A 24,949-nucleotide genomic window follows, 5' to 3' on the forward strand; every position below is an offset into this window, starting at 1 on the left:
GTTCAGTTTTGTGTATTAGGTTGAGATGCTTTGACTCCTTGTCTTGGAGCAACTGTTACTTTGTAAGGGGTAGAGCCTTCGGTTTTCGCTAGGGCGGGGTTTACCCCCTTTGCCACTTTGTGGTGCTGCATGTGGGTGAGGGGTTGAGAGGGAACCATTCTGCTTGCTCAGATCTCACCTCATTTCCAGTTACTTCCCCCACTCCCTGTGTGCAACTGGCATCCTTCTAGCTGCTGCCTTGCTGAATCCCAGAGTAGGTGTGCTTGTGTCCATTCTAGGACTGTAAAAGGGTCCTTTAAACGAACTCTCCTGAGAGACCAACAGTTTCTTCTGCCATCCCAACTCCTACTGGTTTTTAGAGCCAGAAGTTATGAAACTTTATTTTTCTGGTATTGGAATGCTGGGCTGAGTGGTCTGTTCTGGGGCTGGGATCACTTGCTCTCTAGGTGTCCCTCCCAGTTTTTATCAACTACACATGAATGTGGGACCACTAGTTCTGCCACATGTCACTGTCACTGCCTCACCACCACCCCTTCCCTGCTGCCATACCATGTCCTCTTTGCCGTGGCTCCCCATCTCTGCTCTTCCTACCTGTCTGGATGAATATTTCTTCCTTAAATTCTTGGTTGTCTGACTTCCATACAATTCAATTTACTTGAAGTTCTGATTGTTTTTAGTTTTCAGATTCTTATCGTTGTGTGAGAAGGCATAGTTGTGCATGTCTTCTTATGCCTCTATCTTATGCCGGAAGTGTTCAAATATTTTATCACCCCAAAATAAACACGCTATCTTTAGTTATCACCTGCTCACCTCTCCCTTCTCATTCCTAGGCAACCACTGATCAACTTTCTGTCTCTATGGATTTGTCCATTCTGTATACTCCAGTAAATATAACAATGTAATATGTAGCCTTTTGTGACTAGTTTCTGTTATTCATTTCAGCATGTTTTCAAGGTCCTTCCATGTTGTAACATATGTTGGTACTTCAATCCTTTTTATGGCTGAATAATTTTCCATTGTATACATAGGGCTGGGAGAAAGTTGATTTACATTTGTGAGGATGCAAAATAGAATTTATTCTTGTACAGTTGAATGTTGGCACTAAAATTTAATTCATTCCAGAAGGCTGTTCGAGAGTTTAAAAACAGAATCATTTTTCCCATCAGAAATCATGTAAATTGAATAAATCCGTTTCAGAACACCAAATAATACTGTTTTAACCTTTCTCATATATAGTAAATGTCTGACATACTGTTTAATGTATAAACACTTTAAAAACAAAAAGGACATGAAATATAAATAAAAATTTAACAAGGAAATGAAATGTACATTATAAAGTGAAAATTTATGTACACACTTGAGAGCTATTGATGAATGAATATGCAATAGATGGATGGAGGAATGTTATTGTTTGGAAGGGGAGTCCCCTTCCATAAAAATGTCAGGTAGTTTTTCTTCTGGGGTTCTTTCTCTCTTTTGTCTCTTTGCTTCACTAGAACTTCAGGCTCACTGAGCATTTGTCTCAATAAAAACCTATCCAGTGATGTTTGTTTTTACCTGCATTTTAATACTTGCCTGAAGTGAAACACTGCATTGTCATTGAATAAATTTATTGCATGGATTCCCATTTCTTTATCAGGGTGATATTTCTCAATAAAATTTTGCATTACTCCCCATTTGTTAAGCATTTACTTGATTAATACAGTAGGAATATCCTCCTTTTCCTCCTCCTCTTCTGAAGATACCTCCTCAGCTTCCATCTGTTCCTGCTCCCTCTGAAGGTCTTGGAGTTCCTTGGTGGTCAGCTCAGTGTCGTGTGCCTCCACCATCTCCTACACATCATCATCATCCACCTCCAAGTTCATGGACTCCCATTCCTACACAATAACATCAGCCTGTCCTTCATTAGCTTGTATCCTGGCAATGACTTCTCCTTTATAATGTAGGTTCTTTCTGGCATTTTCTTCCACAAGAGGTCTGTTTCATCACAACTGAACACTTGTTGGGGAGCAAATCCCTTGACCTCTACATATTCCGGAAATCTGTCATGTAATTATCAGCTACTTTGTTAGAACTGGCAGCTTCTCTATGCCTCACTACACTATGAATACCACTTCTTTTCCTAAATTTATCAAACTACCCCCACTAGCCTTAAATGAATCACTTTCAGCATTCATTCCAGGAGAGTTTTTCATGAGGTCAGCATGCAGCATCTTCACTTCTTCACATATCATTGCCTCTTATGTTATCATCAGCTAACTGCTTTTTGTTTCTCCAAACCAAGAACAATATTTCTACCTCTTCAGTTGCCTGAGGTGGTTGTTTCATGAGAACTTTCACACTCTTAGCAACATCGCCACTCTTGATGGCATCTTTATATTTTAAATTTGTGCTCATTTTGGATTTAACCATGTCATACTCGGTAGCCAGATCAGACATGGAAACACCTTTATCATACTTTGCAACTATTTCTTTTTTAAGCTGTATCATTGTTCTCACAACTTTCCTTTTCACTTTGCTGCTATCACTAACTTTGTTTGGATCTATGGTGACTTACTGTAAGTATTTAACAATAATAAGCAGCAACAAAAGCAAAGAAAACACAAAAATATTCACAGCACAACTTCCTGAGATGTTAACAATACAAGTTTAGCAGTAAACTGACTTATACTCGTGCATTCTCTCCTTTGTTTATTATCTGAAAGACGTGTGACTGATCATAGAGGTAACAGCATGAAAGAAGTCAAGTTTTATGTAACAACTGAGACATTTTTTTCCATGAACAACTTGGTTGAGAACCAAACTTGAGATGGTAGATATTTGATAAATGACTTTTATCCATATTTTTATTAATTATTGTATTACTTTCCATGTGAACAAGTGTAAACGTACTTTTGCCTATCCCTGTATATACAACCTATTATTTATTCATTAATCAGTTGATTGACATGTGGGTTGTTTCCACTTTTTGACTATTATGGATAATGTTGCTGTGAACATTTGTGTGCAAGTTTTTGCATGAGTATGTTTTCGACTCCATCAGGTACGTACCTACAAATGTAATTGTTAGGACATATGGTAACTCTATATTTAACTTTTTAGGAAACTTTCACACTTTACAAAGAGAATGCCATGCTTTCTCAATTTGGTTTAGAGTATCCCACTCAGACTAATTCAATTCAATGAGTATTCACTATGGATCTTATGTACTAAGTGATTTGCTTGGCAGAGAGGACACAGATCACTAAAATATCATCCCTGTCTGCAAGTAGCTACAGCCTGGTGAAAGACCTCATAGTGTAGTAGAAAGAAATGAGTGATACGCTCTTCCTACCACCTGGTACTTGTAGTAAGAGGAAAGAAGAAAATAGTGTGGCCAAATAGTACTGGATAAGGATAAGATGCTCCCTGGATAAAATACCCTGGTGCTTTACAATTACACAACTAGCATTCAGGACACATTTTGTAATGGGGTTCTGTTGTTTTTATTGCTGTTACTGTGGCTTTTTATACCTTTAGATGAGGCATGTACTAAACTCATGTTATTAGCAGCTACTGAAAATTATCTATAACTCATGACACTTCAGAAGCCTAGGGAAATAAGTAGTCTGGATCCAATTTTCATTATATTGAATATGTAGTTATCCCAGCCACCAAATCACTATCACAGTATGAAATAGGCACATAGAGATCTTCAAGGTGATTCCAATAGCCAAGGGGAAAGAATTTATTTCATTTGGCAGCTAAAATTCCCTATGCCTCTTGTAAAAACAGAAAAGAAGAAATGCCTAGGGAAAAGAATAAACTGGCCAAAAGGTAGAAAGATTAAGTGCAAGTGATGTCATAAAATGTAGAGGAAAGTTTCAAGAAGGGAGTGGTTAAATAATGTTAAACCTCTTAAGGTTTCTTATAGATGCATCTTATGATCGAACTGGCTACCTTATGTGCCACAGGAGAAGGAAACAAGGCAACTGAACTCTTACACTGTCACCAGACCGTCTTCTCTGACTCTGGTATTTCTGGCAGGAAAAGGAACTGAGCTTCAAGGGTAGAGACCCTGAGAAGGGCAGGGTCAACTGGCAATGTCCATTTGGCCTTCTGGTAACCACCATGAGCAAGGGACAAGGGTCTATGTTACATTGTAAGGGAAAGAGCTTCAGTACACTGCAAGAATGCAGGCCTCATCCATCCATCTACTACTTGGCACTTTTGTTATTTCCTCCCAAGGGATGCTTGCTTTTCTCTGTAGGCTACAGAGGAAGTTAGAGAGCTGGAAAAGCAATTTTCTTTTCCTCTCCTTCTTAACTATTTCCCCTAATCCTAAGACAAGGTCCCTGTTTTGTCCTTGGCAAGGGGGATGGGGCGGGGCTGGTCAACCTCTAAGGCGGCCTTCCCCTACTTCAATAAACTAAGGGAAAGTTCATTTTATCAAGAAGCTAATTAAAGATTGAAAGAGGCTTTTAAAAATGAACTAGAGTTTCCTTTGATAAAATTCAAGTGGAGCTTATGGACTGTATTAAATATTTTCACCTTCATGTCAGTCTGGACTTCCTCTATTAGGGTGAGTTTATCTGTTGAACATGATAACACAGAAAATTAGATAATATTTCAGTTTGGCTAATAGTAGTTCTTTCTTGACTCTATGCCAAATAAATTTTAACTAATTAAGTCTGCCTTTTTTCTATGGTATTACTTTGTTATCATTGCAAGAATACTGTTTTACATAAAGCTTTTGCAATAAAAAAAGTAATATTGAAAATGCCATTTTAGTTTTTACACTTCTCTTGTAAAAGGCTTATCTACTTTGTTTAAACCTCTCTTAGTAGAATTCTTCTTAGTCATGTGAATTCTTCTGATTCATGCTTCCTCCAAACTCTTTTATATGCTGGACTTCCAATGGGTGTAAGTATCCCTCTTGTGACAGTTTTTCTTATGTGTAATCACTCTGACTTATAGGAGGATAGAGAAAATGTCCGAGCAGAACAGCCTTGGTTATCGAGTAGGTTGGGTTACTCCTATTCCCTTTAAGGTTAAACAGTCAGGTTTACAGAGCAGCAGTTCATACAGAATATTATAAGAAGATATTAAAACAACAAGTATAATTGGATATCTTCTAAAAATAAGCAGTAAGCATCAAGCTTTTGTTATTATAAAGTTATAATGAATATTTTAAAAAGTAGAATTTTTAAAAATTGGACTTTTCAGTAAGAAAACACATTCTCCATATTCTTTAAAACAAAATAAAATAATTATAGCAATGGAGGCAGTTTGGCTTATTTTATTTTTAAACATTTTATTTATTTATATTTAGAGAAGGGAAGGAAGGGGGAGAGGGAAAGAAATAACAATCTGTGGTTGCCTCTCAAGCGCCCCCTACTGGAGGTCTGGCCCTCAACCCAGGAATGTGCCCTGATTGGGAATCGAACTGATTACCTTCTGGTTTGCAGGCTGGGACTCAATCCACTGAGACCCACCAGTCGGGGCACTTTGGTTAATTTAAAAAAACTAAATTAGCCCTGGCTGGTGTGGCTCTGTGGATCGAGTGTTGGCCTGTGAAACAAAAGGTTGTTGGTTTAATTCCTTGTCAGGGCACATGCCTACGTTGCAGGCCAGATCCCCAGGTCGGGGTGTGCGAGAGGCAACAAATCTGTTTCCCTCCCTCTCTTTCTCCCTCCCTTCCTCTCTCTCTAAAAATGAATAAATAATTTAAAAAATAATATGGGGTTTTTTAGAAAGTATGCCTATAATAGAGTAATATGCAGCAATTCAACATGTTGTACAAGAATATATAAACAATGTGGACCAATGTTTGAAAAATTACAAAAAAAGTAAGTTTAAGAATGTGATCTGAATTTTATTAAAAATATGTGAGTATATATACCAGACATGGCATAACAAACAGGCATGTGTGACAAATATTAGATGCACATTTAAAGAGACTGGTGAAATCAGAAGTCAGTTATTTTCTTCATTATGTTTATCTGCCTTTCTTAAATTTCCAACTTTGTATTAAATGTTGTCATTTCAAAGATGTTCGATCTCACATCTCATCCTGTGAATCTGTAACTTAAAAGACACAGCCTATACAGCCTACTTTTATTTAAAAAGATCATAAAATGGATGATGACAATTAATTTTAAAATTGATTACTACAGGCTTGTGGTAGCAATGGCAAAGTAGGTAAATGCAGTACTCACATCCTCTCACAAACACATCAAAATTACAACGAAAGCACAAGACCACCATCATTCAGAACTGTCTGAAACCTGGATGAACAGAAGTCCTACAGCTAACGATATAAAGAAGCAGCCACTTCTAGACTGGTTGGAGGGTTGGAGACACAGAACAGGCTTGTCTCACACCCACGTATGGTAGTTAAGTCAGGAGAGATATCTTGACTGAAAAAGTCCCCCAAGAGGAAGCTCTGGCTGGTGTAGCTCAGTGGATTGAGCACGGGCTGCAAATCAAAGTGTCGCAGGTTCGATTCCCAGCCAGGGTACATGCCTGGGTTGTAGGCCATAACCCCCAGCAACCACACATTGATGTTTCTCTCTATCTCCCTCCCTTTCCTCTCTAAAAATAAATGAATAAAATCTTTAAAAAAAAAGTCCCCCATGAGGAGCAAGGGGTTCCAGTTCCACACCAGGTTCCTCCAACTCAGGGTTCCAGTGCTGGGAAGAGAAGTTCCCATAACTTATGGCTGTGAAAACCAGTGGGATTGTGGCTTAGTGAGACGAGTGCTTCTGCAGTCCCAGGTGTTCCTCTTAAAGGGCCCAAACACAGACTTACTTAGACTCACCCCCTCTGAGTTCCAGTGCTATGGTAGCAGCTTAAAAGGTGCCAGGCAGATACAGGGAGTAACTGGATTGTCTGGCATCAAGGCAAGGGTTGGAGGAATAGCTTTCTCCCAGACAGAAATGCTGGCAGAGGCCATGGTTCCTTTGTTGAGTCCTCTTCCCACAGAGCTGGCAGGCAGGCACCATACCTGAGTCTCTATTAACCTGGCTAACATTGTTCACCCTGGTAATTCCACGAGACCCTGCCCCGCCCAACTTTTGGAACCATCTAAGCCATTCATTTTCAGTGACTTTTCTGTATAATCTGCCTTGGTTTATACTGTGAACTTTTCTAAAAGTTCTTAAACAAGCAGCATCTGGTGTCCATATGCCTGTACCTCTTTCTAAGTGGCCCCAAGCAGCAATTAAGGCTCAACTACAACAGAAGGGTGCATGCAGACCACACAAGAGGAAGAATGGGGAGATTGTGACACTGGGCCCTACAGGACACCTACTACATAAGGCCATACTACCAAGACTAGGAGTCATACAAGCTCTATGTAAAACATAGACACAAACATAGGAAGGCAGTCAAAATGAGGAGACAAAGAAATATGTCCCAAATGAAAGAGCAGAACAAAATTCTAGAAAAGTAAATAAGCACTCTACCAGATGCTGATTTTAAAACATTAGTATAAGAATGTTTAATAAACTTAGTGAAAGAGTAAATGAACTTAGTAAGAGCTTCAACAAAGAGATAGAAAACATAAAAATAGGGACAGAAAACATGAAAAAGAGCCAATCAGAAATGAAGAATACATTATAGGAAATCAACAGTAGAGTAGTAGATGAAGCCAAGGATCAAATCAGCAATTTGAAAGATAAAGAAGCAGAAAACACCCAATCAGAATTGCAAAAAGAAAAGAGAATCCAAAAAATGGGGCTAGTTTAAGGAGCCTCTGGGACAACTTCAAGCATACCAACATTTGCATCATGAGGGTGCAAGAAGGATAAGAGAAAGTCAAGGAATTAAAACCTATTTGAAAAAATATGACAGGAAACTTCGTTAACCTAATGAAAGAAATGCATATACAAGTCCAGAAAGCACAGACTCCCAAACAAAATGAACCCAAAAAGGCCCACCCCACGACACATCATAATTAAAATGCCAAGTTTAAAGATAAAGAGAAAATCTTAAGAACCACAAGAGAAAGACAGTTATCTACAAGGAAGCTCCCACAAAATTGTGAGCTGATTTCTCAACAGAAACACTTCAGGCCAGAAGGGATAGACATGAAATATTTTAAGTAATGAAAAGCAAGAACACACAACCAAGATTACTTTTTCCAGTAAAGCTATTGACTACAATCAAAGGACAGATAAGAGCTTCCCAGACAAGAAAATCTAAAGGAGTTCATCACTACCAAACCACTATTACAAGAAATGTTAAAGGGTCTTCTTTAAGAGAAAGAAGAAAAAATAAAAAATGAGTAACAAAATGGCAATAAACACATCTATCAATAATCACTTAAAATGCAAAATAATTAAATGCTCCAATCAAAAGGCATATGGTGGCTGAATGGATAATAAAACAAGACCCTTACATATTCTATCTCCAAAAGACTCACTTTAGTTTGGAAGATACATACAGACTGAATATGAAGAAATAGAAAAAGATATTTCATGAAAATGGAAATGAAAAAAAAGTTGTGGTAGCAGTATATATACCAGAAAAAAATGGACTTAAAAAAAAATAAGCTACATAGCAAGAGACAAAGAAGGACCCAGCAGTTCTACTTTTAGGTATTTATCCTAAGAAACCCAAAACATTAAATAAAGAACACATATACATCAGATGTTCATTGCAGCATTTTTACAATAGCCAAGATATGGAAGCAACCTAAGTGTTCATCATTAGATGAATGAATAAAGAAGATGTGGTGCATGAATGGAATATGACTTAGCCATAAGAGTGAAAAGTTGGCATGTGCAACAACATGCATGGACCTAAAGGGTATTGTGCTGAGTGAAATAAGTCAGAAAGAGGAGAAATGCCAGATGATTTCACTTACATGATGAATGTAAAAACAAAATAAATGAACAGAAACAGACTCATAGATAACAGAGAACATTTTGATGGTTGCCAGGTAGGAGGGGCATTGGGAGATGGGTGAGAAAAGTGAAGAGATTAAGAGATACAAATTGGTAGTTACAGAATAGTCATGAGGATGTAAAGTGGAGCACAGGATTATAGTCAATAATATGGTGACGACTATGTATAGTGTTGATGGGTACTAGATTTACTGGGGTGATCAGTTTGTAATTTATATAAATGTCTAATCACTAGGTTGTACACTTGAAACATACAATATTGTGTGTCAACTGTAATTGAAAAATAAAAATATTGAAAAAATAAATAAAATAAAATAGATTATAATTCTTTAGTAATCCATCTTGAATTATTCTTACTTCAATCAGTCTTTATTTTACAAAGGTTGTTTATCAAAGGTTGCATATCAGTCTAATCAGTCTTTATTTACAAAGGTTGTTTAGGTTGCAAAACTATAGCAAAAGAAAGGGCTACAGGGAAATTGGACAGGGGGACAGTCCCTTCCTCTGGAGCATCTACTAACTGGTGTTTCTTTTCTAGTGTTAATGACATTACTCCATGCTCTAATCCTGTAACCCTCCACTGAAATTTACACTTTAACATGAGATCAGAATATGGTTCATTTGAGAGATTCCCTGGTTAGTGAAAGAAGTATCAAGACTTCATGTTTATTTATCAATAAAGGATAAGGATGGGAAAAACAAGACTTGTAACTTTCCCATGTTGATCTTAAAAGAAAATACTCAGAATGTTTGTTCAGTGTGCAGTTTCTTTTCACACGAATTACAAGGTGTTGTTTTAACAGGAATGGAACTCACTGAGCAATGTGACTGACTGAGGAAGAATCGGTACATGCAGATAGTAGCCTCCAGTTCTATCCTAGTAGAGAGAATATTCTTGTTGTATTTGTTGAAAAGCCCTGAGAGGAAGGAAGAGACATTAGTGAGAATTTCCCTCAGATAACACATGTTTTAGTTTAAAGAAATCCTGCTCAATTATGTTCCCCAAATATCATATATGAGTAATTTAGAACGGAAGTTGGAAACCTTGCTTTTTTCAATAAATTTTCATTTTTTCTCTGCCAAACTTCCCATTGTTATAATGCAAACACAAACTGTTTATTTAATGGATAGATGATCTTTCTCCTGCTTTTTTTCTGGGTGAAGATTGGTTCAATTAGTTGTCTTATTATTATATATCCTTGTCTACAAGTTCAAGTACTAACTTATTTGAATTTTTACTGCATTTCTAAGTATTATATGTACATTTTAGATAATTTTGAAAGTACCAAAAGTCTAATGAAAACTACCAACAGCTTGGAAAAAATCATTATTATTAATAGTATAGTGTTAGTGTATACCCTTGTTTAACTTATTGCACATTTGCATATTAAGGGCTCTGAGAAACCAAGAATTTACTGTTGTTTTAAACAATGTTTCCCAAACTTCTCTGACCATGAATTCTTTGGTGGTATAATAACTATTAATAACCTGAGTAACAAAGGATCTGAAGAACACATTTTAGGAATGCTACCTTAATGAATGTATCACTGTGCAGGATCTTCAGCTATACTAGTAATCCAGAGTTAACCAAACTCAACAATGTCCACCACTCTACCTAAACTCACACAGACTAAAGCTGAATATTTTACAGTGGCAACTTTACTTCAAGAAAGCAACACACATAATTTTATATTATGTAAATTATATGTCAATAAAGCCTTTTCTTTCAAAGACACCAATATGCTTATGTTTTAGGAATACTGAGAATCAGAGTAACCTGATGAACATGAGAAACAGGTGATCAGAACAAAAAAAAAGGATAATTTGAAGGGTTATTTTATGAGGGCCAAGGTGATTCATCTCCCAGATTCATACTCCATAATTATATCTCCTTTAGCTTTTCCTTTCAAATGTTCTGGCAAATGTTTGCAAATTAATCTACTTAAGTCCCCCTACAGTACAAAAGAGTAAATGCATATTTCAGGGGGGAAATAAACAGTAGCAGCCATATTTCAAAAAGCCCATCATAAGTGTGGCATTTCTTTTAAACTTCATGTCTTTCCTAACATATATACATGTGAGGAAATGTCTTTAAAATGCAACGGGTGTAAGTTTTTAATTTCAAATTATTAAGGTGTAACTGAAAGATAGAGTATGTGTTATATATTTACCTGTGACTTTATATGCCTTAAACCACATCAAATATGCTCTATTTGAGAAGTAGAGCTCAAAGCTAAACAACTTCTAATCTTACCATCTTTTTCTAGAAGCAAATATTGACAAGATTGATGTAAGAGCTAAATCAGAATCACACTGTATGCATCCCTCCTACAGCTGACACATGAAAAGATCTTATTTGCTGCCACAGATCAGCAATTTTCATTCCTTGTGCCACAAGAGGTTTTAAAACGTGCAACATCTGGCTATTTAGTCTGGGGCACTAACCTCTTTTCTCTTGAATTGTCAAGTAAAAAAATGACAACAGCCAACACAACAATAGCCTTCCAGTGTGAATGCCCTGTCTTGAACCATAAATATGTAAGTCACATAATAGAGTTGCATCTTATTGGTCACATCACATAATAAGGTTGCATCTGATTAGTTAATTCTTGATACCAGAAATCGTTGTATACAAGTATAGGCATCTGATTTCTTAAAAAGTCACTCTGGAGAAAACAGGGTAGGCAATCAGTTGTCTTTTGTAAATCAATCAAAATTATACCTATTTTTGTCAGATCAGCAAAAAATATATTGTTTGGTGTGTTACAGAATTTTAGTAATGAGTTTATGTGTGTCATAAAATGAAAGAGGTTGAAAATCACTTCCATAGATGGATTATACAACGAAATGTCTCTCAATGAACATTTTTCACTTGATTATCTCTTGGTTTGTTAAGACACTTTTATCACCCACAAAAACCAAAAATATAAAAGATGATACTTATCCTATGCAAATCATTTATTGAACTATTAAACTATTATATTTAAAACATCACTCTTGAAGCAGGCCACAAAAGTTAGAGCATTCAAAAATCTTAGGTAAGACTTTTTTTTCTGTATTCAGCTTGTATAAAGTTTAACAGAAACAGGATACTTCTTTGAAGACTTGCAGTTGGTTCAGACTCAGTTTCTGCTCATGCTATGTAGAGCATCCATGATGGTTTTATTGTACTCTGCAATCTGCTTGGTCACATTCTTCATAATTGACTGGTAATCACTCTCTTGACTCTTAGTTGCTATGACTAATTACATGAGTTAAGGGGGAACACTATTGGTAAAAATATTAATGTAACTGCATCAGAAAGGAAATAAGTCATACATAAATCATAGTATTTTCTTATTGAAAACTAAAGATGGTACAAAAAAAGACAATAAGAATATTTTTTAAAAAACAATATATTACACCCAAGCTGGTGTGGCTCAGTGGATTGAGTGCCCGCCTGCGAATCAAAGGGCTGCCAGTTCGATTCCCTGTCTAGGGCACATGACTGGGTTGTGGGCCAAGTCCCCAGTAGGGGAACATAAGAGGCAACAACACATTGGTGTTTCCCTCTCTCTCTTTCTCCCTCCTTTCCCCTCTTCAAACATAAATAAATAAAATCTTAAAAAAAACCACTATATATTACTTTAATGAATTGAACATCCATTGAAACCTAAAAGGCCAAGCAAAACTGGTTTCAAAAAAGTTCACTTATAATATAAAGGTTTTTTTAGCCCTGGCTGCTGTGACTCAGTGGATTGAGTGACAGACTGCTAACCAAAGGGGCGCTCGTTCAATTCCCAGTACAGGGCACATGCCTGGGTTGCGGGCCAGGTCCCCAGCAGGAGGCGTGCAAGAGACAACCACACATTGATGTTTGTCTCCCTCTCCCCCTCCCTTCCCATCTCTAAAAATAAATAAATAAAATATTAAAATAAATTTTAAAGAGCTTTTTTATAGTTCATACCTTATGCATCTCAATCTAATTCTGGTCTCAGAACAATCGAATATTCAAAAGAATCATGTTCTCTAGAGTATCACAAAGAATTTCAGGCAAGTGTATAAACTCCACTGTTTCAAAGTTACCTATCTGAAGTTGCACAAAACTAGAGTGCTATACATTAGCATATTGCAAATGGGAGTTTTTTGCTTTTAAACTAAGTTGCATGACCACTGGGAATAGAACTCCTAATGCATCTCATTTGGAGGTAAGCTGCAGTCCCTGCCAGCCCTGAGGTGAAGTTCAGCAGTGTCCTAGAGCAGAACCTATGCTGCAGTGAGTCAAGATCTAATTCACCAAGCAGAGAGGTCCTTGAATGGGGTCAAGGAAGGGAATAGAAAACTACTTTGGGGAAATATTTCTTATAATACCATGTAATATATGTCCTCAGTGGCTGCTTCCTCCTATAATTACACAAAAAGATAAGCAAGAGGATGGGACATAGGTAGAAATAAGATGAGGGTGGATTAGTTGAAACACAGATGAGCTTGAAGGTCAATTTTCTCATGACATTACTTAGTTTATCTTTTTGCCGCATAGATATCCAAGTGCAGCAATATAAACAATAATAAACAACCATACACACATACATATGGTTATATATAATAATATATAACCAATTATATATATAATTCTCCCAACAACTCTATGAAAGAAATTATTAACTATATTCAAGATGATAAAATTGAGGGTTAAACAAATTAATTGTCTAAAGTCCATGGCTTATAAGGAGTGAACATTTAAAATTAGATCTACTGACTTCATATCCTATGCACTATGCCACACCATGACTTTATTTTATTTTTTATGCTCACTCAAGGACATTTTTTCATTGCTTTTACAGAGAGAAGAAGGGAGAGAGACCCCAATGTGAGAGAGAAGAATGGACTGGTTGCTTCCCATAGGCACCCAGACTGGGGATTGTTCACACTGGGACCGGAGATTGAACACATCCAGACTGGAAATCAACATGCAACCCAGTCATGTGCCCTGACTGGTAATCAAACCCACAACCTTTCCATTATAGTTTCCATTATTATAACCAAAACTCTTTGTTACAGGATGATAGTCCAATCAACTGAGCCATGCCATCCAGGACCACACTATGACTTTATATACTTTGCTTTCTATTAGTTACCTTGCTACACACCCACCCCCAACTACTATTGAATGGAAACTAAGTCTTATTCCTTTATTCCTCACTTACTTTGGCTCAGTGTTTTGTACATATTATGTATTTGATATTTGATGAATGTGTTGAATTATTTCATTTTAGTCTGTAAAGAAATTCCTAGGAAAAAATCACTTGGTCAAGTTTATTTGCAGCTTTTTAAAGGATACATTCTTTCATCACAAAATTATTTTGTTCATGGTGTTGCCACTTCCTCTCCAAATTTGTAAGCTAAAAATACAAAAGAAAAATGTTAACCATTGCCCATATTCACAAAAATTATTATACAACCTTTTAAGAGAATAAGGAAAAAAAACCACTCAATTTTAAATCTTATCAACTCCTTGCATGAGATAAAGTTATGGTAGACAAAAAAGAAATTCAGGAAATATTAAATAATAGTAAATTCATTAATACAAGGTTGACTTTGACAACAGATTTGCTCTAATGTTTAGTTGAAAAAAATTTAAAATATTTATTATACCAATGAACATGCCAACTGAAGGACAATTTATGTTTTTTCCCTTTCGTAAAAGCACTAAAAAAAGAAGAATGGGACATGATGGGGATCTCTCCTTGAAATCTGGAAGTCTAATGCCACAAATGTAATATATATTCTAACACTGTCAAATGTTCAGCTATATAGAAGAAACTTCCTTATTTCCAGGGCTAAATTTCCTGTCTAATTCCACAAGCTGTGATAAGAGCAGAGCTGCAGTGTGAAGATTATAAGAGGTCTGGTGAAAAGCTGGCATGGTTACAATAATTTCTGCATCAACAGGAAGCTAATGTGAATATTATATTGATGGTTGCTTCCTCAGAAGACAATTTTTCTGTTATAGAATTAAATTGTTTTTCTGATATAATTAACCTTGTAACTCTGGGCTAAGTCTTTCTTTTTTAAGATGCATATAGTTTTTTTCCTAAGCAAAGTATCATCTGAAAAATGAAACACAAAATGTTCTGCCTGGACACTTTCAGTAAGTAATGATCATTTTAAAAAATCTGATCATTGAGGCAATTTTAGTTAATATTTCTTCATACTCTCATGCTAAAATTATTTTTCAGGCATAAGTTTGGATTTAATATAGCATCTACCCTACTGTTTCCTCCAAAGAGATAAATCTAGAGATTAGGATGAATCATGACAATACATTATGTGAACTTCAAGTGCTGTGAGTTAACACTATTAAATCAGATCTAGCTCTCCCAGATAGGACCTTGAAGTGAAGGTGGACTTAAGGAAGCAGTCAGCACTTTTTGACAATAAATCTCTAATAACCTTTTAAAAAGTCAAGTACCAAACTTTTCCCTCTTTGTTTCACACAAAGAGGTGGCCTTCTTATAAAGCAGCAGACATCTTAAGTGCTACATGAATAATATTATAAAAGCAACACTATGCCAGATGGTCAAATTCCTTCTATATTATACATCTGTATTACACAGTTGCTTTTAAATCTCTGAGGCTACCATAAACCACAAATCTGTTTATTTCCTACAACTTATTTAAAATGTTATGTTATTTATATATTTTGTACCTTTACCCCTTATAAGCTATATGATTTGTAAATATTTTCTCCCATTCCTTAAATTGCTTTTGCATTTTATTGATTGTGAAAAGGAACACATCTTTCTAGTTTGACTAGGTCCACTTATTCTGCCTTTGTTGCTTATGCTTTTGTTGCCATACCAAAAAACTGTTGCCAAGACTAATGTCTCTGTGTGTTTGTCCATGAGTTTTACAGTTGTTCCAGTATAAATATATTTAAATGATTTCAAATAACTAATAGCCATTCATTCAGAAAAATAGTCTGTGATGAAAAATTATTTATAGATGTCAAAAACTATTTTTCCATAAAATAGTTGTAAAATACAGGGAAATTAGAATTGGATTTGATTATTTGGTATTCCTAAAAGGCAACAAATAATACAGAGAAGGACTGTACATTGTGGCTTATGTTATGAATTTCTATTATCAGTATATGAGGTTAAGAATATGATTAGTACTTAATGAGGAAATAAGGTAGCTACCGATGGGCTCTAAGAAATTGTGTTTGTCAAGTGTTTTCCTCCTAACATCATCTATTCAGTGAAAGAGAAGGGACAATATTCCATAAGAAATATCAATATTTTTTCCTTAGGACCATTTAAGATGATGACCCTATAAACAATTTTTAGGTTTCTTCTCCAGCACCCATCCCCACTCTAAATATATTAGGATAATTTTACCATTTATAGGAGGTCTACATTGAGATTTGCATATTACAGAGATAGAATAACTGATAAATTTGAATTATGTAAATTTGTTATTTCTAAGGTTTTAGTAGTGGTAGCAAACTCTGGTGAGCCCTCTACCCCATTCAAGCAGAGTATAGGTATTTTTTTTAATGGTACATACATACAATGAAATAGATGATGTCATAAAATGTCATCACACCAGAGTTTCAAAATATTTAAATAAGAAAATAAATGCTTAAAAATTGTATGCATAAAATGATTTCATTTTTTTGAAAAAACAATGCAATATGGGTATATAATTGCAAAGGAAAACATAAAAAATTTGCAAACATAACAAAACAAACTTAACAAAATTTGTTTTTAGCAAAATGTTAACAACAAATGTCTGTCATGACTATATAAGAAAAACTGTTAATGCATTTAGTATCAATAAATCATAGCTGCAAATTGCTAATATACACTGATTAGATATGAGAAGCACTAATCTTTATAAGACCTTAACTATTGATTTTGTACATGACACACATACTTAACTTAATGCTTCAACAAATACTAATTAAACTCCTATAATGTGCCAACCAATAGCACATTTTCTCCCCAATTGCTGGGGAGAAAATGAATGGAACGAACATCATCTCTGCCATCTCACACAGAGGGTCTCAGGCTAGAAGACCTCAGACATTGCTCAGGTAATTATTAGTAGAATAAGTGATATGAAAAGGGGGCTTATCTGTGCATCCTGTGTAAATAATCACAGATGTAAATCAAGAAGTTGAAGAATAGGACTACTTTTCACAACATTGAGTAGTTTTGAAAATTGGAAATAACCTAAACATCCATTGATACAGAACTGGTTTAGTAAATTATGCTATATCCACGTAGTCTAGTACTGTATTATAAAGAATTATATTTTAAAAATATCTACAGATAAGGATGAGTACTTATTATGTATAGTTAATAATGAAAACCAAGTGTGAGGTGATATCTCTTTATAGCTTTGATTTGCATCTCCCTAAAAGTTACTGAAGTTGAGCATATTTTCATATATCTGTGGGCAATTTGTATGTCTTCTTGGGAGAAGTGTGTATTCAGGTCCTCTGCCCATTTTTTAACCAGATTTTGGGGTTTTTTTGGTGTTGAGCTGCATAAGTTTTTTATATATTTTGGATATTATCCCCTTGCTGGAGCTGTTGTTGGCAAATATCTTCTCTCATTTGGTTGGTTGCCTTTTTGTTCTGCTGGTTGTTTCTTTCGCTGTGCATAAGCTTTTTAGTTTGAGATACCACCTCACACTTGTTAGAAGGCTGTTATGAACAAGACAGGTAATAACAAGTGCTAGAGAGGTTGTAGAGAAAAAGGAACCCTCATTCACTACTGGTGGGAATATAAACTTGTACAGCCACTATGGAAAACAGTATGGATGTTCCTCAAAAAATTAAGGATAGAGTTACCATATGACCCAGCAACCCCTCTTCTGTGTCTATCCCGAACATCTGAAAACATTTATTTGCAAAGATACATGCACCCTTATGTTCACTGCAGCATTATTCACAGTGGCCAAGCATGGAAGCAACTGAAGTATCCTTTGACAAATGATTGCATAAAGATGATGTGGTATGTATATACAATGGAATACCACTCAGCCATAAGAAAAGGTGAAATACTCCTACTTGTGACAACATCGATGGATCTTGAGAAAATTATGCAAAGTGAAATAAGTCAGACAAAAAAAGAACCATATTAGTTCACTCATACATGGGATATAAAACTGAAAGCAACTCATAAACACAGACAACAAACAGCATGGTGGTTACTGGAGGAAAGGGGGTAGTGGTAGTAAATGGTAGAAGGGACCAAATATGTGGTGACAGAAGATATGACTTTGGGTGGTGGGCACATAATGCGCATATATAGGTCATGTATCAGAAATGTACACCTGAAACCTATGTAATTTTATTAACCAATGTCACCCCAATAAATTTAATTAAAAAAAAGAAAAAAGTTTCTAAATAGCATTTATAAAATGAGAATATTTCTATAAATATATAAAAATAAATGTGTACTTATATATATGTATAAAGTGTGTATACACATACCATTCATATAGACTAGAAGGACCTACACAAAATCTGGGTGGTAGAATATTAGTCATTAGGATTTATTCTCTTTATAGGTTTTATGGATTTAGCAAAGTTTCTGCATTAAAAAATGCCTTACTTTTGAAAATTTTCAAAGCTAATGGCTGTGCCCAGAACAGTGCCTAGCATAAAGAAGGCTTTCAATATAGGTTTGTAGAAGGCAGGTAAGCAGGAGTAAATTCGCTCTGAATGGAGATTACCTGGCTATCTACGAAACAAAAAAATCTGGAAGGTTAAAAAAAAAACAGGTGAAAATAAAAGGAAAGAATAGTTTTGGGGTGCAAATATCAAGAGAACATGACAGATAACATAGAGATAAAAATGAATTTCAGAGTTTTTTTCTTTTTACCTGAGAATGTGTCTCATTTTCTTGCAATTGTGTTTTCAGTGTCTCATGTTCTGTGTTTAGCCTCTCCATTATTTTCTTGAAGGCATTTCTACGGGTTGACAATACTGTTCTTTCCTGATGTAATTTCTAGGCAGATCCAAACAGAAGTAAATAACAGGTTTTAGCAATATCTAGTAGGCCAATATAAATTAAATTTGACAAATACTTTCAATGTTATTCTGATAAAATTCTACCAAGGCTATAATTATTCTCAAACCATTTTGTAAAAATATCCTGTGAACTCTAATAAGCTAAATTAATATTGAATATGTTAATAACTCTCTTGAGTACCATATCTATTCCTATCACACCAAATTTACATTAATGTAAACAGTGATGAAAAACCACTCACAAGTCTTAAGTAGGAACTTAAAAAGTTCATATTTGTTGAAATGTTCCACCTCTTGCTTTTCAATTATTGTCTTTGGGTTAAAACGTCAGTCATTTTAAACTACTACTATATATGTAATCAAACACCTCTATTTTCCCCTATAAACAACATATATATTAAATTTGGTAAAGACAAATATGGAACTATAATATTGTAACACTCATAACATTTACCTTTTTCTTTTCTTCACCTGATGATTTTAAAGTTGGCAAATCATTAAATGTCTCTATATCCATTATCATTTGCTTAATTTTGCTTTTTAGAGAATGTTGTTCTTCAGTCATCTTACTTTCCAGGAGCTCCATTTTCTGTAGATCCAATTGTAGACGTTGACTGTCTGAAAAAGGAAAACTTTATCCCTTAGTCAAAACTTTATCCCTTTCACAAAAGGAAATACAATGCAACCATTAAAAACAATATTTTATAAGATTATTGGTAATAGAAACATATTCACTGCAACCAGTGAGACAATACAAAGATATATTATGAAAAAAAAAATACTCATCCTTCAGGTAATCAACATAACTAGATGTATAATGCATATTAGCTATACTTGTCTCCATGTTCATATGAACATATAAAAGGGGGTGCCCAAAAAACAGAATTATCTTCTGAAGGACGGATCCCTTGTAGTACTTTGCCTGCTAGGTGAGTGTTTTAGGGACCCATCTGTATCAGTCAGTGGACCAGGGGGCATTGTTGTGAGGCTGCTTTCAACTTCAGTGAACTTTTTTTGAAGACTCTTTTGATGAAATTGCCCATTTCATGATGGGTGACTGATGAGTGCACCTGCCCACACTGCACTGAGTGTTTGACAGTTTTTGACTAAAAATGACATGACCCCCATGCCCCACCCACCCTTCCTATTCATTTGATCTCTCCCAAAGTGACTTGTTTTTCTGTTTCCCCAATGAAAAAAGGCCGCAAAGGGAAACGTTTTGCCAGTGTGGAAGAGGTGAAACAAACAATGCCAGAAGCACTGAAAGTCATCAAAATTGAAGAGTTCAAAAACTGTTTTGAGTAGTGAAAAAAATGTCTTGATAGGTGTAGTGTATCAAATGGAGAGTACTTTGAAGGTGACTGAAATTTAAACATGTAAGAATAAATACACGTTTTTTAAATAAATAAATTCCATTTTTTTGGGCCCCCCTTTGTATAAGAAGACACAGTTCTCTTCTTAATAATATAACATATATTATGAGATAAAGAGCCATTATTTTAAGTAGGAGGATGACCCATATATAGTTATGTGGGGGGAAAGCAAGTTACCAAATATTATATATAGTTGATCTTAATATTATAATTATGTATACAGTCAATTTTCATTATTTTTGGTAGTCATAGTCTATAAAGTCACCATGAACACTGAGTTTGTAAATACTAAACTACTGCTCCTAGGTGAAATACAGGGTTAGGTTCCTATGAGTCTCTGGTCACAATATTTTCAACTGATTAATATATAACCTTGCTTTATGTGTTTGTTTAAACACCCTGTACTTAATATATTTGTTAATTTGTTACCATTGAACTCATTGCCAGCTTATACTTGGAAAAAGCATGTCTCCATAAAGTACATCACATCACAGCCTTCTTGTGCTCAGGAACACTAGCCAGTACTTACACAATATTCTTGGAGGTCATTTTAAATAGCAAAATCACCACAGAAAGCATAAAACTGTGGGAAAAAGTGGCACTAAATAGGCCACAAAAGGACTCAGTTATAGTATGAGAACTACAATAAGTTCTTTCCTTATTTCATCTCCACTTGAAATGTACACATCAGACAATTCAAATTCTTCACCAGCCTATAAATGTGCACAAATGACCATGAAAGTGCTGCAAGTACTGATTTTGTGGTTACAAATTAATTTTAGTGAGAAGGTAAATTCACAAATACAGAATTCATGAATGAGGACTGACTGTGCATACATTTACACTGTGTCTCAATTCTCTGCATCAAAAGTATTGAGGATATAGAGGAAACCAACAGAGACATTATACTGTGGTCAAGGAGCTATAATCTAGAAGTAGAACCAGGAAGTTAAAACAGCATTTATGATAAACTGGATAACTACAATAGTCCTCCCTTATTCACGGGGAATATATTCCAAGACCCTCAGTGGATGCCTAAAACTACAGATAATACCGAACCCTATATATGCTATGTTTCCCCCCAAAACATATATACATACCTATGATAAAAGTTTAATTTTTAAATTAATTTAGAATTTAATCAATAAACAATAACTAACAATAAAATAGAAAGATTATAAAAGTCAAATAAGGGTTACCTGAACATGAGCACTGAAATACCAAGGCAATTGATCTGATAACAGAAATGGCTAATAAATGACTAAGAGGCAGGTAGCATACCCAGTGTGGACATGCTGGACAAAGGGATGATTCACATCCAAGGCTGGATGAAGGTGCAATATTTCATCACGCTACTCAGAAACATGTGCAATTTAAAACTTATGATTTTTTTTATTTCTGGAATTTTGCATTTAATATTTTGGACCACAATTAGCATGGTTAATTAGCACCATAGAAAACAAAACCACAAATAAGGAAGGACTACTACAAAAAGTAATATACACAGCCCTGGTCAGGTGGCTCAGTTGGTTGGAACACTGCCCTGTACACCAAAAGGTTGAGGGTTTGAGCCCTGGTCAGGGGACATACCTAGATTACAGGTTCAAGCCCCAGTCTAGGTGCATGCAGGAGGCAAATGATCAATGTTTCACTATCTCCCTTCCTCCCTCTCCAAAATGAATAAACATATTCTTGGGTGGGGATTTAAAAAAAGAGTATACAGGGTGCCATAAAAGCATGGTCAATAGGGCTCTCGAAAATCATGCTTCTTTAACTGAGGCTTTAAATATTGGGAGTCAATGAAACAAAAGAGAAAGTAAAAGTGTTCCAGAGAAAACAATCAATAGGTGAAAAATCTAGAGGTAAGAAAGCATAGTACCTTTTAGCAAATAAGAGAAGTCTGGGATGGCTAGAGCTCAGAGTTCAAAGTGGATGGTGGTAGGAGATAAAACTGAAAAATTAGAATTTCAGTTCAAGAAGGGCTTTTAAAGTTAAGATAGAACACTGGGACTTCATCCTATGAGCTAGGGCAAGTCATCAATGAGTTTTAAATCAGAACATGGCAAAATTAAATTTTAGAAAGTACACACTACTTACAACGTAGATGATTAATTGGAATAGCATAACTATGTGCAGGATAAGCAGTTAAAAGCTTATTCAATGATCTAGGCAAGAAATCTTATACTGGTATAGTCAATTTAGGAATTCTTAATAAATAATATTTATTAAATGCTTTCTCTGTGCCAAACTTCTAGGCCTAGGGAATATAGCAATGAATGAAGCATAGGAATACATTTATGAAATATACAGTTATGTCAGATAGAAATAAATGAGAAAATAATGCAGGAGAGATCTTGATGGATTCAAGGCAAATTAGGCATTTGGGATTAATGAAATTATTGACTGGACACAGTGCTTGATCAGGGAATCAATACAGAATTCTTTTCCAACTTGAGTAAACGTGTGGATGGTGAGGTAGGCAGAAAGGTACAATTTTTTGTTTGGAGAAGGGAATGAGATGATGGGTTGAAGTCAATTTAAGATATGTTGAGTTTGGAATCCTCAGAAACATCCAAACAGAGATAAGATGTCCATGCATGGGCCTGTGAAGTCTGAAGATACACATTTTGAAATAATCAGCATAGACATGAGACCTGAAGCTACATAAATGGCTGAAATCATTAAGAGAAAAAGATTCATTACCAGAAATTATATGAATAAATTGACATGAAAAAAATCTATAAAAAAGAACAAAAAATGACCAAAGAAATAAGAGAAAAATCAGAAATGTTGGGGAAAGACATTTCAAGAATAAAGAAGTGGTTTGTAGTGCAGAATATTTCTTTAAAAAAGATTGCAAAGTATATGTTGGATTTACCAACCAGGAGGACCATGATGTATCTGTTGAGAACTGATTTCTTACAAAAAAACAGTACCAAAAGTGAGAGGAAGCTTTTAAAAAATCTGATTGTGAAACCTTTGAAAGGGAATGATGATAGCTAGGCAGAGAATATTCAGGAAAAGCTTTTTCTTTTTTTTCAAGATGAGATAAAATATAGAAAACAGACTGGAAAGATAAATACTAAAATTCTAATAGTAATAAATGCTTGATAATGGGACTATTTTTAATTTTTCTTATTTATGCTTTTCTGTATCTCCCAAATCCTCCTTAATAAATATGAACTACATTTATAATGGGAAAACAATATTTTTAAAAATATTACATTCTAATAGAATAATGATATACACCTTGTCTATTTCAAAATCTTTGTGATTCTGACGTTTTAAAAAGATTTTAAAATTTATTTTTAGAGAGGGGGGAGGGAGAAAGAAAGGAAAACATCAATGTGTGTTTGATGCCCCCTCCTGCCCACATGCCCCCTCCTGGAGACCTGGCAAGCAACCCAGGCATGTGCACTGACTGGGAGTCAAACTGGAGACCCTCTGGTTTGCAGGCCGGCACTCAATCCACTGAGCCACACCAGCTAGGGTTGATCCTGACTTTTAAAGTCTCTTATTGCAGAGAGATAAATGCAAAAGAGAAGCAGTATTACCGAGTACTTAAAATGTGCCTGGCTTTATATGCTATCTCATTTCTTTTCATCATAGTCATAGGAGGTAAATATTATCATATGAGAAAACTAAAGCTTAGAAAGGTAATTTGCCGAAGATCACACAACCAGTCAGGCTTTGGTGCTCAGTGATATTATCATCTTATGAAATGTCCATTTTTAGGATAGCAAATATTACTTTATGATAAAAAAGGATGTCACTATTAGCAACAGTGAGCTATGGGAAGAGGAAAATACAACACTTGGTTGATTTTGCTACTTCAGGCTTCTTTCCTCAAGGCATGATTCTTTGGCTTTCCTTATAGCTACCAAAGTAAAATTTTACTAGCACTAACTCACAAAAGGAAGCTAATATGGAACTGAAATACTTATCCTGTATATATCCTGTATATATCCAATGAAGAAATCTCAGTTCACCTGCCTTGGCCAATTTCCTCTCTAGTGTTCTCAGTTAGATGTGTTAACAATCCTACACATCCAGCAGTTACTTACTGTAGACAGGCATCTAGTAATACATTTTCACGTTAGAATATTTTGCCTTCATTATTCCTGTTTTAAAATAGAGCCCTGGCCAGTGTGGTTCTTGGTTGGAGCATTGTCCTGTAAATGAACGGTTGCAGGTTCAATTCCCGGTCAAGGCAGGTACCTACGTTGTGGGTTAGATCCCTAGTCCAGATGCAAACAGGAGACAACCAATTGATGCTTCTCCCCTCACACTGATGTTCCTCTCTCTCCCTTCCCCTCTCTCTAAAAGCAATGAAAAAATGTCCTCAGGTGAAAAAAAAATTATATATATATACGTAGACATATAAATGCCTTGGAAAAATTACAGTGGTATTTTAGAATGTCAGAGCCAAACAAATATCTTGCTTTTATTAGGTACAGATTTAGGAGTTAAAGATTTTTATATTAAAATAGCATATTTTAGAGTAAAATGCAAAATTAAAATTAAGTTTTAATGAAAAAATTTAACCTTATAGAGAAATGTTTGTTCCTCATGTATATATATATATATATATATCTCTGGCTCTTCTCATTGTTTTCTCTATATTGTTGCATTTCAGCAGTTTGACTATGATGTGCTTAGGTGAA

At 35.2% G+C, this 24,949-nt stretch overlaps 1 protein-coding gene across 2 annotated transcripts in view; it reads right to left on the reverse strand.

Annotated features, from left to right (window-relative positions):
• Positions 1-11,825: 11,825 nt before the first annotated feature.
• The window catches only part of IFT74 (intraflagellar transport 74), a 106,056-nt gene continuing 92,932 nt past the window's right edge, over positions 11,826-24,949 (reverse strand). For both annotated transcript variants that reach the window (XM_045840515.1, XM_045840513.1), the window contains exons 17-20: positions 19,367-19,530; positions 18,764-18,889; positions 14,209-14,269; positions 11,826-12,129 (exon numbers count right to left, since the gene is read on the reverse strand). In XM_045840515.1, the coding sequence (XP_045696471.1) occupies positions 12,011-12,129; positions 14,209-14,269; positions 18,764-18,889; positions 19,367-19,530 (470 nt within the window). In that variant the 3' untranslated portion in view covers positions 11,826-12,010. The remainder of the gene's footprint in view (positions 12,130-14,208; positions 14,270-18,763; positions 18,890-19,366; positions 19,531-24,949) is intronic.

The sequence above is a fragment of the Phyllostomus hastatus genome, unplaced genomic scaffold (assembly GCF_019186645.2).
Source record: "Phyllostomus hastatus isolate PE091 unplaced genomic scaffold, TTU_PhHast_1.1 phas_contig_34, whole genome shotgun sequence".
In the NCBI taxonomy this organism is placed as follows: domain Eukaryota; kingdom Metazoa; phylum Chordata; class Mammalia; order Chiroptera; family Phyllostomidae; genus Phyllostomus; species Phyllostomus hastatus.